At 41.0% G+C, this 13,524-nt stretch overlaps 2 protein-coding genes across 2 annotated transcripts in view; one reads left to right on the top strand and one right to left on the bottom strand.

The window, feature by feature from the left end:
• Ppm1e (protein phosphatase, Mg2+/Mn2+ dependent 1E) overlaps positions 1-11,555 on the top strand; it is a 149,378-nt gene extending 137,823 nt beyond the window's left edge. The window contains exons 5-7 of the mRNA XM_005350475.3: positions 322-465; positions 665-758; positions 6,569-11,555. Coding sequence (XP_005350532.1) covers positions 322-465; positions 665-758; positions 6,569-7,620 — 1,290 coding nt within the window. The 3' untranslated portion in view covers positions 7,621-11,555. The remainder of the gene's footprint in view (positions 1-321; positions 466-664; positions 759-6,568) is intronic.
• The window catches only part of Trim37 (tripartite motif containing 37), a 129,787-nt gene that overhangs the window by 15,819 nt on the left and 100,444 nt on the right, over positions 1-13,524 (bottom strand). The window lies entirely within an intron of this gene.

Here is a 13,524-nt window from a genome sequence, read left to right as displayed (position 1 = left end):
CCACAGAGAAACCCTGTCTCGAAAAACCAAAAAAAAAAGACAAAACTGAAGCTCATCCCCAACTAGTACCCAAAAGTAGTTTATTGTTTTGAAGATATTTTTTTAGCTATAAAGCTGTTATTTTTAGCAAAATTAATGCGTGTTCACTATTAAAAATACAAATAAAAAGATTCAAAATTCCAAAGAAAATGCTGAGAAACATGAATTTGTAATATGAAACAAATTACTAATTGTCTCTCAAATGCAGCTTGTATGAATTATAAATTGCTTCTGAATGAGAATTTGGTGTTTTTTTTGACTATGGTCTTAAATTATTTTCAGAGCTTACGATGTGGGACCACAGGAGTAGTGACTTTTATCAGAGGCAACATGCTCCACGTGGCATGGGTGGGCGATTCCCAGGTTATGCTTGTAAGAAAGGGTCAAGCTGTCGAGCTCATGAAGCCACACAAGCCAGACAGAGAGGTATGTATGGTCCGTTATACTCAAGCATGTCCTAGAGGCAGTTATTATTATTGCCTTTGATCTCAGCAACTATACCATGGCCCTAAAGGAGAAATACAGAAAGCCTCTTCACAGAGATGATGCACAGTATATCTGGTTACTGTAAAGTGGATGAATAAATTCTGAATCCAATTATTTGCTTTTTATTGCACTGCTCTAGGATGAAAAGCAGCGAATTGAGGCCCTTGGAGGTTGTGTAGTTTGGTTTGGTGCCTGGAGGGTGAATGGAAGTCTATCAGTATCCAGAGCTATAGGTAGGAAAAAAAAACATTAATTTTGTTTCTCCAAAATCTTCTACCTCTCTGCCATGTGTTAACTTTGATATGAAGGAACTTGAGATGCTAACTTATCTGCTCAGAGTGCTTATTACTGTTTAAGATAACAGCTGGATGCTTTTTAATGATTTAAGTACACCTGGCTATTTATATATATATATATATAAAATCTCAAGGAATGCTCAATTCTATTCCTTTGACAGAGGCCTCCAGGTTAGTGTGCAAACCTACTTGAAACCATACTGCTTGTTTCATTCTATATTTCCAGAAAATGGAAGTCTCTCCAAATTTCATATTGTTTCTATCTTTACCTCTTTCTTTTTTGGTGAATTATAAAATGACGTGAGCAGAACTCTTAGAAACAACACACTTTTTATAAAAACTATTTTCTAAATACGGACTGTATCTTTTTGGAGAGAGGGTGTCTACGTAGACAAGAGTGGACTCTGCCTGGAGCGCTGGTATTAAAAGTGTGTACTACCATACCTGGCCCAGAAAAGACAATCTGTCAGATAATCCTGCGTTCAAGTTTATTTTTTCTTCTTCCCTTTCTCCTCATCCATGCTACGGAGTGAATCTAGGGCTTCATGCATTCTAGGCAAGGGCTCTACCCACCCAGCTCCACTCCCGGCCCTTACAAGCTTTCAAAGGAACTGGGCTCCCTAAAACTCAGTCTGTTTAAAAGGCTATAAAAAGGCTCAACAATGATGGGGAAAATTATAGGTGTGATTTCAGGAATTGGCTGTGCCTGCCTCTTTGTCAGCTTCCCAGCGTTCGTCCTTCCTCAACACAGACTCACATGGAAGCCTACAGAATCCACTCAGTGTTGCTCGTCTGTGTGCGTAGAGCTGACTGTTTGGGATCGCCAGCTTTTGAAAAATAAGTGTGTGTTTCATGGGTAGATAAGCAGATATGCATGCATACCACAACCCTTAAATTCTACCTCCCAAACAAAGTAAATGGACATAGAGCTAGCATACACAAAGTTCATATCTAATTGTCAGATTTAGTTCATTGTTACCAAAGATTCCAGAAGGAGGAAACCTAAAAAGGTTTGGTTTAGTTTCATCAATTGTTTAAGTTCTTCCCACTCTTTGAAAAGGTGCTGCTGGCCAGCTGTGACCTGCCCCAGATATGAGCACCAGGAGCTGAATGAGAAATAGAGAACTAATGAGTATAAATACCTCATGAAGAACAGTTTTACCCCACAGTGAGAGAGCTATTAGGTACTCTGGAACAAGGCCAAAAGGGGGAAAATCTTGAGCTTAAAATACACTTTTGTTTTTTGTTTTGTTTTTCGAGACAGGGTTTTTCAGTATCTATGGAGCAAGTACTGAAACTCGCTCTGTAGACCAGGCTGCCTCTGCCTCCCAAGTGCTGGGATTAAAGGTGTGCGCCCCACCACCTGGCAAGCCTTTAATGTATTTTAATATACTCATATATATACAATTATTTTTGACAACTAGAGGTGCTTAAGACCCCTTCCTCTTCCTTCGGACTGTATTTGCCAGGAGATAAGAAAAGGTAGATGCTGGCCCTGACTCTAAAGAGAGCACAAGGTGAAACCAGAGCAGAGTAGGCATGTCCTCGAGTAACGGGCAACCTAAGATGAAACAAGGTCAACATCACAGATAAAATGACTTTTCAGCTGGATAGGGTGACATACTACATTTAGGGAGGGAAACCCCAGGGAGAGAAATAGTTTTAGAAATAGCAGAGAGTGCAGGCAAGAGCAGACAGTGGAGTGGTCAATTAGAAGTGTTCCTGCCAGCCTGTGATGGGCTTCAGATTTGACCTTAAGTATTCTGGACTTCCCAGGTGAATAAGCACAGGGACCACACAAGCAGGTGTGTCTTTTCAAGCACTGGCAGTGACGACGTGGAATACAGACGAGTGTAGAAGAGCTCAGCTGGGGTGCACTGCTGGAGACGAGGACATCTAAAAAGGGGGACTGTTGAGACAGATGCTAGGAAGGACAAGGAAAACCAACTTCCAGGTTTCCGACTCGTGAGTAGGAAGACGCTAAGCATTTGTAATAAAGCCGTAGCAGCTGGACATATTTTCAGTTCTAGGTACTGATGGGGTGTCTTAGAAGAGATTTTGAGCGTACTTGGAAATACAGATCTGGAGTTTAGCTCAAAGTTGAGCTGGAGCAAGGATTTAGTAACTCATTCCATTTTGGCAACAACATTTCATCTCTCATGTGTGCACCCACACATGTTGAAAACTACAGGCATGAGTAACACTGCCCAGAAAACATACACTGTGTAAAGATGAGGCCCATGACTTAAGGGTAACTAACACAGTGGCCACTATATAGGCTACTGATCTTGGAAAGTACCAGCCCAGTTCCCGATTCCTGTGTAAGGCAGCAGAATATGAGCGGAGCCCAGCACATTCTTAGCCACAACGGTTGTACTATGAGATCAAGAAACAAACCAGGAAAAGAGGGGTCCTAGACTTGGGTAGTCGGGTGCAGAGGTCCTGTGAGAGATGGGTTTAAAAAAAATGGAATTATGAGCTGGAGAGACGGCTTAGCACTTGTTACTCTTGCAGAGGTTTGATTCCCAGCACCCACAGAATAGCCCATACCCTTCTGTTGATCCAGTTCCAGGAGATCTGATGCCTTCTTCTAACATGTTCCAGCACCAGGCACACAAGTGGTGAACACACATACCCAGACATTTGTGCACATAAATACATTTTTAAAGAAATGAAATTTTAAATAGGAAATAATTGGTAGTATCTGAGAGAAATGTTTTAAGTTGGTATAAGTATATACTAATTAAGATATAAAAAGATGGACATGGTGGCACATGCCTGTAATTCCTGCACTTGGGAGGCTGATAGGACTGGGAATTAGTGTCAGCTAATCTAGGCTACATATTACAGTGTTTAAAAAAAAAGTAGAATTGAATATATTTGTAGAAAGAGAGTAAGTAGGGGCCGGTGGTGGTGGCACATGCCTTTAATTCCAGCACTCGGAAGGCAGAGGCAAGCGGATCTCTGTGAGTTCGAGGCTAGCCTGGTCTACAAGAGCTAGTTCCAGGACAGGCTCCGAAGCTACAAAGAAACGCTGTCTCAAAAAACCAAAAAGAAAAAAGAAAAGAAAAGAAAGAAAAGAGGAAGTAAGTAGAAGAGCATCAAAAATGAGTCCTTTGCCTGAGCTCCAGAGAGAAGGGAACAAAATAACTGACTCTGCTAGGGTACAGAGGTCAACTCCACCTCACCCCAGTGCCAAAAGGAGTGGGGTGGGGACTATGGGCTTTTCCTTTGGTTTTGTTTGTAGAAAAATTGAGGAAATTCTTCTCAAGTCAAAAAAAGTCTTACAATTTTTTTTTTAAGAAATTAACGAATCTATCAAGATCTAGTTTAACTGGCTTAAGGAGCCGATGAATAAGGAGGATTTGGGGGCTCACAGGACAGAAGAGGCGAAGGGACAGTTCGGCTCCACTTCCAGCTTCTCCACTGCCTCACCCCAGAAGCCCTTCATTGATGAGCCAAAGCTGACAGAGGCATGTACGTTCTCTAGCATATGGACAGAGGAGGCTGAGAACAACAGGATGCTGCCATCTCTACCAGGAGATGGGTATTTGTGCCCTCCTACCAAATTTGGGGGCGAAATATCATAAATTTGACTCTCAACACTGGAGCGCTGAAAAGCCAGAGTTCTGGCACTGTTTCCTCTGTGCAAATCTTGTATGTTCTGTTCTAAACCAACAGTTGTGCCAGTCTTCTCATTGTTAGCACTAACAAGATTTTTTTGGAATAGTGTAACTCAGATCACATTATTTTTAGAAGCAGAGTTCAGAAAATAGTATTTCTATCAGGTAGAATAGGGAAATGAAGTAAAGTGGACTGGCGAGGGTACTGCTCTTACCTTGAGAAGTTAGGATGAGCTTCACTAGTCTCTTGGGACATCACAGTAAGAAATGAAGTCAAAGCCATGCTTTTAAGAGGCAAGAGTGGTGGTGTACACTTACAATTCCAGTTGCTGGGAGGTGGAGGCAAGAGACATTCAGGGGCAGCCTTGGCTACAAAGCATGCTGGAGGCCAGCATGGGCTATGTGCATGAGACCTTGGCTAAAACAAAACAACAACAACAACAAAAAAAAAACCAAGTGGCAAGATAGTGGATTAGAGTGATCCAAGTGAGAACAGGCATGAAACTGGGAATATGTAAAGTCAAAAGCCCCTGTTTCTTACTTACAAATACATTAACCTAAATAATTACATCCAGTAAATATCTAGCTATTCAACATGCTGGATACAGCATATAGCCCACGCTGTTTGTAGCTTATCCACAGGACTCCTATTGAAGTGTTTTGAGGCTATCTGATATGTCTGACACCAGATACTAGAATTAATGAACTATATAGTAAGGCCACCATCCTAGCCTCCTTTCTGCTGCGGTGATAAAATGTCCTGACCAGATCTAGTTTAGCTTACAATTCTGGGTTACAGTCCATCACAGCCAAAACCACAACAGTATGAACTTAAAACAGCATATCCAGAGTCAAGAAGAAAGGCAAGTAAATGTATAAATGTGTCAAGGACTTAGCTGGCTTTGTCAGTCCAGGACTGAAACCAGGGGATAGTACCACCCACAGTGGGCTGAGTCCTTTCACTTCAATTAACCCAATTTAAAAAAATCCCTCCTAGTCATAGGCATGCCTACAGAGCAGCCTGATCCAGGCAGTCCTTCACCAGTGCCAGCTAAGCTTCACAGCCTATCTTCTCTCTAGGGCAGAGGAAGGTGGTAACTAAGGAGAGCTATGTATACAACAAATGCGGGAGCTGGCAGTCTGACACCAGTGCTGTCGTCCTAAACACTAAGTTATAGGGTGCTACTTCACTACCGTTTGGTGGCTAAGGACAACAGCTGGCTCTCTTCCAAGTGTCTAAAGAAAAATAACAGAATAAAACAATGCAGGAATCTGGTAAGGTCGATATCTTCAAGTTCGAAATCACTCTAGAGGATGGGTGATCTCAGCAGCCAGAAGAGAAACCTGCCTGTGGGCTTGAGGCTTCTACTGTGTTGGACATCACTTCCTAACTCTGCCTTGTGTCTGCTTATGTTGTTAGTAAGAGTATGCAGTCAGGGGTGAGCAGTCAACACAGGTGGTCATCTCTGAAGACAAGACATTTACTGTGGGCTTCCTGTCTCTTCTCCAGCCGTTAAATAAAACAGCATCAAAGGGAAGCCGAGTGCACCAGAAACCAAGTAGTCTATATCGTAGCTCTTTGTGTGGGACTGTGGATAAGGCCCACACGTTTCCCTAGCTTTAGGGAGTCACACTTGGTTTTTAAGTCTCTTATAACTCAAACCTTTCTCCGTGTTCACAACATGAACCTACTTAATAATTTCCAGAAGAGTGATAGAAAATTCTTTAATGAGAAAAACAGCCAGAACTCAGCCCCTCCCCATGTTCTCAAGTTGCAATTAAACCAAGTCTAATCACCAGTAAGAGAACAACTCTACTGAACTAACAGTTCTCCTGTGCATGAGTGATATTTTCAGTATAGCAACAAAGCCTAAACCATAGCCAGAGGCACAAGGTCGAGACTATACAGGAATTGCGGAATTGAGCCCTGCCACTTGTATTTTTTACACTGGGATTAAAGTATTAGCAACATCCAAGTAACATAGAATTCAAGTGTTTCAATTACAATTTTTAAATCAAAATTTCCCATTAAATTACAACTAATCCTAGTATTGACCATAGGCATTCTAAACATTAACTGAGCCACACTTGCCTTCTCATGACCTTCCCTTCTAATTCCCGCAGGAGATGCTGAACATAAGCCATATATCTGTGGAGATGCAGATTCTGCCTCAACTGTTTTGGATGGGACTGAAGACTACCTCATTCTGGCCTGTGATGGCTTCTATGATACCGTGAACCCTGATGAGGCAGTGAAAGTTGTGTCTGACCACTTGAAAGAGAATAATGGAGACAGCAGCATGGTTGCCCACAAATTAGTAGCATCAGCTCGTGATGCAGGGTCAAGTGATAACATCACTGTTATTGTGGTATTCCTGAGGGACATGAACAAAGCTGTAAATGTTAGTGAGGATTCAGAGTGGACAGACAACTCTTTTCAAGGAGGGCAAGAAGATGGTGGGGATGATAAGGAAAATCATGGAGAGTGCAAACGCCCTTGGCCTCAGCACCAGTGCTCAGCACCAGCCGATCTAGGCTATGAGGGGCGTGTGGATTCATTCACTGATAGAACTAGCCTGAGCCCAGGGCCCCAAATCAACGTGCTGGAAGACCCAGACTACCTAGATCTCACACACATAGAAGCAAGCAAACCTCACAGTACCCAGTTTTTGCCACCAGTTGAGATGATTGGTCCGGGTGCACCAAAGAAAGCAGATCTTAATGAGCTAATAATGGAGGAAAAATCAGTCAAGTCATCATTGCCTGAACGGAGTGGTGCTGGAGAGTTTCTGGCTTCTTTTAATTTGGGTTCAACAGGGCAACAGATATGCAGAATGGAGAGCTTGTCTCCTGTCTGTTCTGGGTTGGAAAACGAACAGTTCAAATCCCTGGGGAAAACAGCGTCTAGATTGTATCATTTACGCCACCACTACTCCAAAAGGCAGCGTGGATTCAGGTTTAATCCAAAGTTTTATTCATTTCTTGCTGCTCAAGAGCCTTCTCACAAAATAGGCATTAGCCTCTCCTCACTTACTCGAAGTGGGAAGAGAAACAAGATGTTAAGAAGTTCTTTGCCATGGAGGGAAAATAGTTGGGAAGGATATAGCGGAAACATGAAGATTAGAAAGCGTAACGATATTCCATGCCCAGACCTTCCCTGGAGCTATAAAATATAAGACTTTTCTTCAATGTAGGTTAGCTAGCTTTCTCAAAACACAACTCTCAGAGTAGAAACAAGGTAGACATTTCTAAAGTACATGTGCTTCATTATGAATCCATTGATGGCTCAATCCTTAAATGTACATAGATCTCTAGGAAACTCAAAATAGTGTTTTCAATCTTAAAAACAAAAGTATTGGCGGGTTCACTAGCAAAACCATACAACTGGTCCCTGTGATGTGTCTACACCTACATACAGCTCCCTCTCCACCATCCCTTCATGTCACTAGTGGAAGCTTGGAAGTTATTCCAGCTAGGATATACGGTATGGAAATTGCAGGTATCTGGTCTGCTGTGCCTAACCTAAAGGAAACAGTGCAGAATTACATTGTTTGGGTGAGTGAAGACTAAAAGCCACACGGGTCTTAACCGCTGATAGTGAACCAGTACCAAAGTGTCATCTTCTCAGACTTGAAGGCAGTATGCAGTAAGATAATGTATTCGTTTTTTTTTTCCATAGAAAATGAAAGGCAACTATGAATATTTTAAATTAAACTATTTCACAGGGTTTTAGTTATTTGAAAGTTTCATAACCTGTTATGGTGCTTTTGGTGGAGTTTTGTTACTCATTTTAGGAGAACCCTGTCGGCTGGCTGCCACCTGTGATGCTCTTCACAGGACCATCATCTCAGGAATAAAAGTGGTGAAGAGATGATGGCAGGTACGACAGAAGACTCAAATGCCATTTAAAGGAGTTGTGAAAATAGCACTTTTCTATTTTCTGCTTTTTAAGACGTTTACAAACAGCAAAGGCATATATTACTATACTATAAAACGTAGTTTGAATAATGAAAACATGACAGTTTTAACTTCTCTAAAATGATTTTCCCCAAGGGAATGAATTGGTATGAAGGAGACTGAGTGCGAACCCAGAGGCCATGTGCACAGGACAATGTAAATTGCCGAGGGCCAGGGCTGCTTAGTTCTAAGTGGAAGACGAGCCAGAGCCAGAGCCAGAGCCCAGCCACCCGCTTCAGACCACACTGACAGGTCATGTGCTTTTCATTTCAATACTTAAATTATAGCCTACAGTTTTAAATGATCTACTTTTTGCCATTTCTACAGTTTCAAACCAGAAATATGTCTTCACCTAAAGACAGCAAACACGCTTATCAGATTTGTGCAGTGAGCAGCCTGGTTTATCTCAGTCATGAATGTTTCCATGTTCCCCACCCCATCACCCATGCGCTATCCGGGCCAACAGGCAGGAGTAGCCTAGCTGGACCCATTGCTCACACAGTGGAGGCACAGCCACTGCCTAATCATGTTTTGTGTAACTCCACATAACACGCCGCATTCTCCAACCCATAGAGCACTAAGATCCTCAATGTCAGACTTGGATGATTTGAGCATATCACAGGAACCAGCAGAGCTACATCACACCATTAAAGACCAAAACCTGGCTGTTCTTCAGCAATGGTTAAACTGTTAACCTACAGCTTTTATTTTTCAAGCTTTGAGTCTAAGTGAAGATTTCCAGTATTTGTTTTCTGTTGACCTTGGAGTCATTTATTCTTCTCTCCAGTCTCGTGACACACTGCGGAGAAGGGATAAATGTGGCTCCACCTCAACAGGATTAGGATTTCATCATCTTCTGATGCCTGCCCCATAAATGAACCTCACTCACGTCTGTCATTTTTTGAAGCCTAGATCTTACTGACAACCCATCAAGTACAGGGCTAGTTTCAAACCAAATTTCTAAACAAACAAGAAAACAGAGGCAGCAGAATATAGGTGTACATCATAGCCCAAAATAGCTAAGTACATTTAGAAGAATTTCAGTGGTTATCTATTGGTAATGTTTTTGATCAGAATAAGGAGAAAAGAAGAAAAAAAATGAGGTGATAGGCTTTTTATTGGTGGGGTAGAAATGGTGGATGAAACTGGGGCAAACAGACCCATTTTTGAAAGGTCTGATCTGTAGGTCTGATACACAGCAGTGTTAACTCCATTTCTCATGTCATTAGCTCTCTAGAAAATAGAGAAAAGTACTTCTAGTGTGGTCAAGTTAATAATCCAATACTGTAAAAACTAACTCTTCATCTGTTCACAATGTGCGTATTTATAAAGTAGTTAGGTACCATTTGTACGGTAAGTCCTTTAACATAACATTCTATAATATTAAAGTAGTGGTTATTGGCCTGATATATGCTGCTGTTGGTTCTATAAACCAGACGAGAAGCAGTGCTTTGTGAAATGCAGTGTTAAATCTTAATGCCACTGGTGATAGGAAGTAGTTCCCTTCAGTTCAAATCCTCTGCCCTCATTTGCTGCTTGCTAATGTAAGCAATAAGTAACCCTCTAACTAATGGTATCTATACATTTCTGTAACTTATATTTAATGATGGTGTATCTGGTGATTGTAAAAATATTAGACAGATATAAAAGTATCTATACAATATATATTCACTGTAAATGCTGAGGTATAGTCTGTGAATTATGTGTTTTGTACCTCTTTCATTGTGCAATTTAGTGGTGGTGAAAGTTCAACACTCGATCCTTAAAGAGTGGCAGTGTCCCCTTTTCAGTTACCATGATCTGCATCAACTTGTTTGCTTGCTAAACCAGTTTTGTTACAGTAGGAAATAGCAAAACAAATATAGACAAGACAGTGTAGTACTGATAGGAAAGCAGACTTCGAGTCACCAACTGAGGGTACCACTCCTTGTACATTCACTGTGAGTTGCAAAGGGCATCAGTCCCTAATTTCAAAGGTTTCCTTTTTCACTATTTTTTAGATATGTACATTGGGAAAGCTATCTGAAGTTGGCAACATTACAGCACCAAATATTGGAGCTATTAATTCTATTTATGTCTGTACAACAGAGGTCAAACAGAAAAAAGCATGTATATACTTTTTCTTTACCTACAAGTGCCATCCATTGTCCTTGAAGTAATACAATTAGAGTCATGTTGCATTTAATTTAAGTAGGAGGCACCTTGAAAGCAACATCTTTTCAAAGGACAATGTCAGCAATGTCAACACTAAGTCTAACCCTGACCACATTTATAGTGGTACAGCATCAACACTGCATTTTCATGACCACCACACTTCATTGCTAGAACACTGTGCCAGTAACAAGTGCAACATCCAAGGGGCAGACAAAGGATGCACTTTAGTGTTGCAGATAAGCTGCTGTGCTTCAGGAACTTCCTCCCCATCAAAGGCTTGCTGGGCTTTTGTGAGAAAAAGATCTAAATTATTTTAATTTTTAAACTTAATTTGCTCACTCAATGAGCTTTTTCACCAAGGCTACAAAAGAGGATACTACAGTTTTGTTCAAATCTTTGTTTGGGAAAACTTTTCTTTGGATCACGAATTACTAAAAGATTTGTTTTCACCTTTCAAAATCAGGATAAAAGACAAAACCCCCCACTCTTCTGTTTTGATCTATGAAAAAATGGTTGTTTCTTCAAAACAAATGATAGCCAGTATTATAGCAGTCAAATAGAAGCGACAGGAAAAATGCCATTGCATCCTTCAGCAGCATTTTATCTGTTTAAGTCCATTTATTCTACTAATTGGAAACATGAGCGAGGGCAGGGGATTCCACTGACACAGCAGCTGCTCTTGAAAAGGAAATACTTTAATTATCTTTGATGTATTAGATAATGCAGATACATCATTGTAATCTCTCTAGGTGCTCTTTGGTGAGAGACAAGCTTTCTCTTATTCATGACATTTCTCTGGAAAGAATTCTCTCTGGAGTGAAGTGAGTGAAGTCACGATTTACAAACCCGCTCTACAGATCACTTTTGAGTTGAGTTGTAATCATAAGTGATCTTTCATGTTTTATTTATTAAAACTGTTTATTCAGGTAAGGAGTATGTTGAAATTTTGCCAATATCTTAATAAAACTCAGCAATTAAAAAAAGTTTTTTGTCTTATTCATAAAGTATTAAGTTGAGTTACTCAGTACTTAAACTAGACAGATCCTTCAGCCTTAAATAAAACCCTCACAATCTTCAGGGGGTGTTGAAAAATCTTTTATTTCTATGTAGCATTGGCTGTCCTGGAACTCATTATGCAGACCAGACCAGGCTGGCCTCAAACTCGGAGATCCGCCTGCCTCTGGCTCCCAAGTGCTGGGTTGCTGCAAGGAGACTGCTTGTTTGTCCCAGCTGCCCAGAACCAAAATAATCACACAGAAACCATATTCATTAAAACACTGCTTGGCCCATTAGCTCTAGTTTCTTATTAGTTAATTCTTACATCTCAATTTAACCCATTTCTATTAATCCGTGTATCACCACATGGCAGCGGCTTGCTAGGTAAAATTCCCAGCACCTGTCTCTGGTGGATCCATGGCACCTCTCCAACTCTGCCCTTTTTTCCCAGTATTCAGTTCCGTTTCCTTGCCTACCTAAGTTCTGCCCTATCAACAGGCCAAGGCAGTTTCTTTATTCATTAATGCTAATCTCCCACATCACCTCACCTTTTCTATTTAAATAACAAGGAAGGGCTAAACTAGCAGGGTGGCCAGGAACTGGGCAGCAGAACTAACAACAGGCCACTCTTCTAACACTGGATAAAGTGTGCATGCCAATACTGGAGATGGAGGTTTTCTTATACCTTATGAACATGGAAAGCTGCAAATCATGATGCTTTAACTATTACCATCCACCCACCCAACAAAAAACAGCAGAGAGAGAGAAAGAGAGGGGTTTCTTCTTGTGTCGCCCACTGGTTTAACTGGGATAAGAAAAGGGGGCCAGTAGAAGAGACAGTAGGAAGGGTGGAGCCTGCCCTGAGCTAAGCAGAGATTCCTCATATTATTATTATTATTCTTAGATCTTTGTACCCAACTGCCTAAGCTTTCCTCCATGTCACTGAGTTTCCGTCTTGAAAGGAAAAAAATAAGGGAGTGGCGGCTCTAAGTCTTTCTGAAGGGTTTTGTCTAGAGGAACAGTCACAGAAAGGAGAATGTATTAAAAGAAGTGAACTCAACTATGTAGGGCATAAGCATCTAAAGCAAAGCAGTGGTTCTCAGCCCGTGGGTCTCAACCCCCAAAAAGTCATTGGAAAACACAGATATGGACATTAAGATTCATAAAAGTAGCAAAACTACAGTTATGAAGTAGCAACTGAGTAATTTATGGTTGAGGTACCACAACACGAGGAACTGTATTAAAGGGTCACCGCATTAGGAAGGTTGAGAACCACTGAAAGGAATGAACCCAATTAACACATGATGACTCTCTCTTTACCAGCAAGGCTTATTTCACTGTCACAACAATCTTAAATTTCCTAATCTCTTTGTCATTTAGGCCATAGCATTACTTTATAAAGAAAAAAGTTCTGAAAGAAAGACGCATTTACGCCGGGCAGTGGTGGCACACGCCTTTAATCCCAGTACTCGGGAGGCAGAGGCAGGCAGATCTCTGTGAGTTTGAGGCCAGCCTGGTCTACAAGAGCTAGTTCCAGGACAGGAACCAAAAGCTACGGAGAAACCCTGTCTCGAAAATAAAAAGAAAGAAAGAAAGAAAGAAAGAAAGAAAGAAAGAAAGAAAGAAAGAAAGAAAGAAAGAAAGAAAGATGTATTTGAAAGGGCTTCCTTTGCAGGAACGATAAAGAACATCTTAATAATTATTCGTGTTTGAAAAAAATCCTAAAATTTGATAATTAAGACGAACATGTCTTTCTGAAGTAACAGCATGCCATATATTATAATTAGTCTAAGGGAATCACTAGTATAACAATTATTTGAATTAAGACTTTAATAGGCCAGGCGGTGGAGGCACACGCCTTTAATCCCAGCACTTGGGAGGCAGAGGCAGGCAGATCTCTGTGAGTTCGAGGCCAGAATGGTCTACAAAAGCTATTCCTGAAAAGACTGGACAGATACATTGATGGTTCAGAG

The sequence above is a fragment of the Microtus ochrogaster genome, chromosome 7, assembly GCF_000317375.1.
Source record: "Microtus ochrogaster isolate Prairie Vole_2 chromosome 7, MicOch1.0, whole genome shotgun sequence".
NCBI lineage: Eukaryota > Metazoa > Chordata > Mammalia > Rodentia > Cricetidae > Microtus > Microtus ochrogaster.
This window is presented reverse-complemented; position numbering and strand designations above follow the sequence as displayed.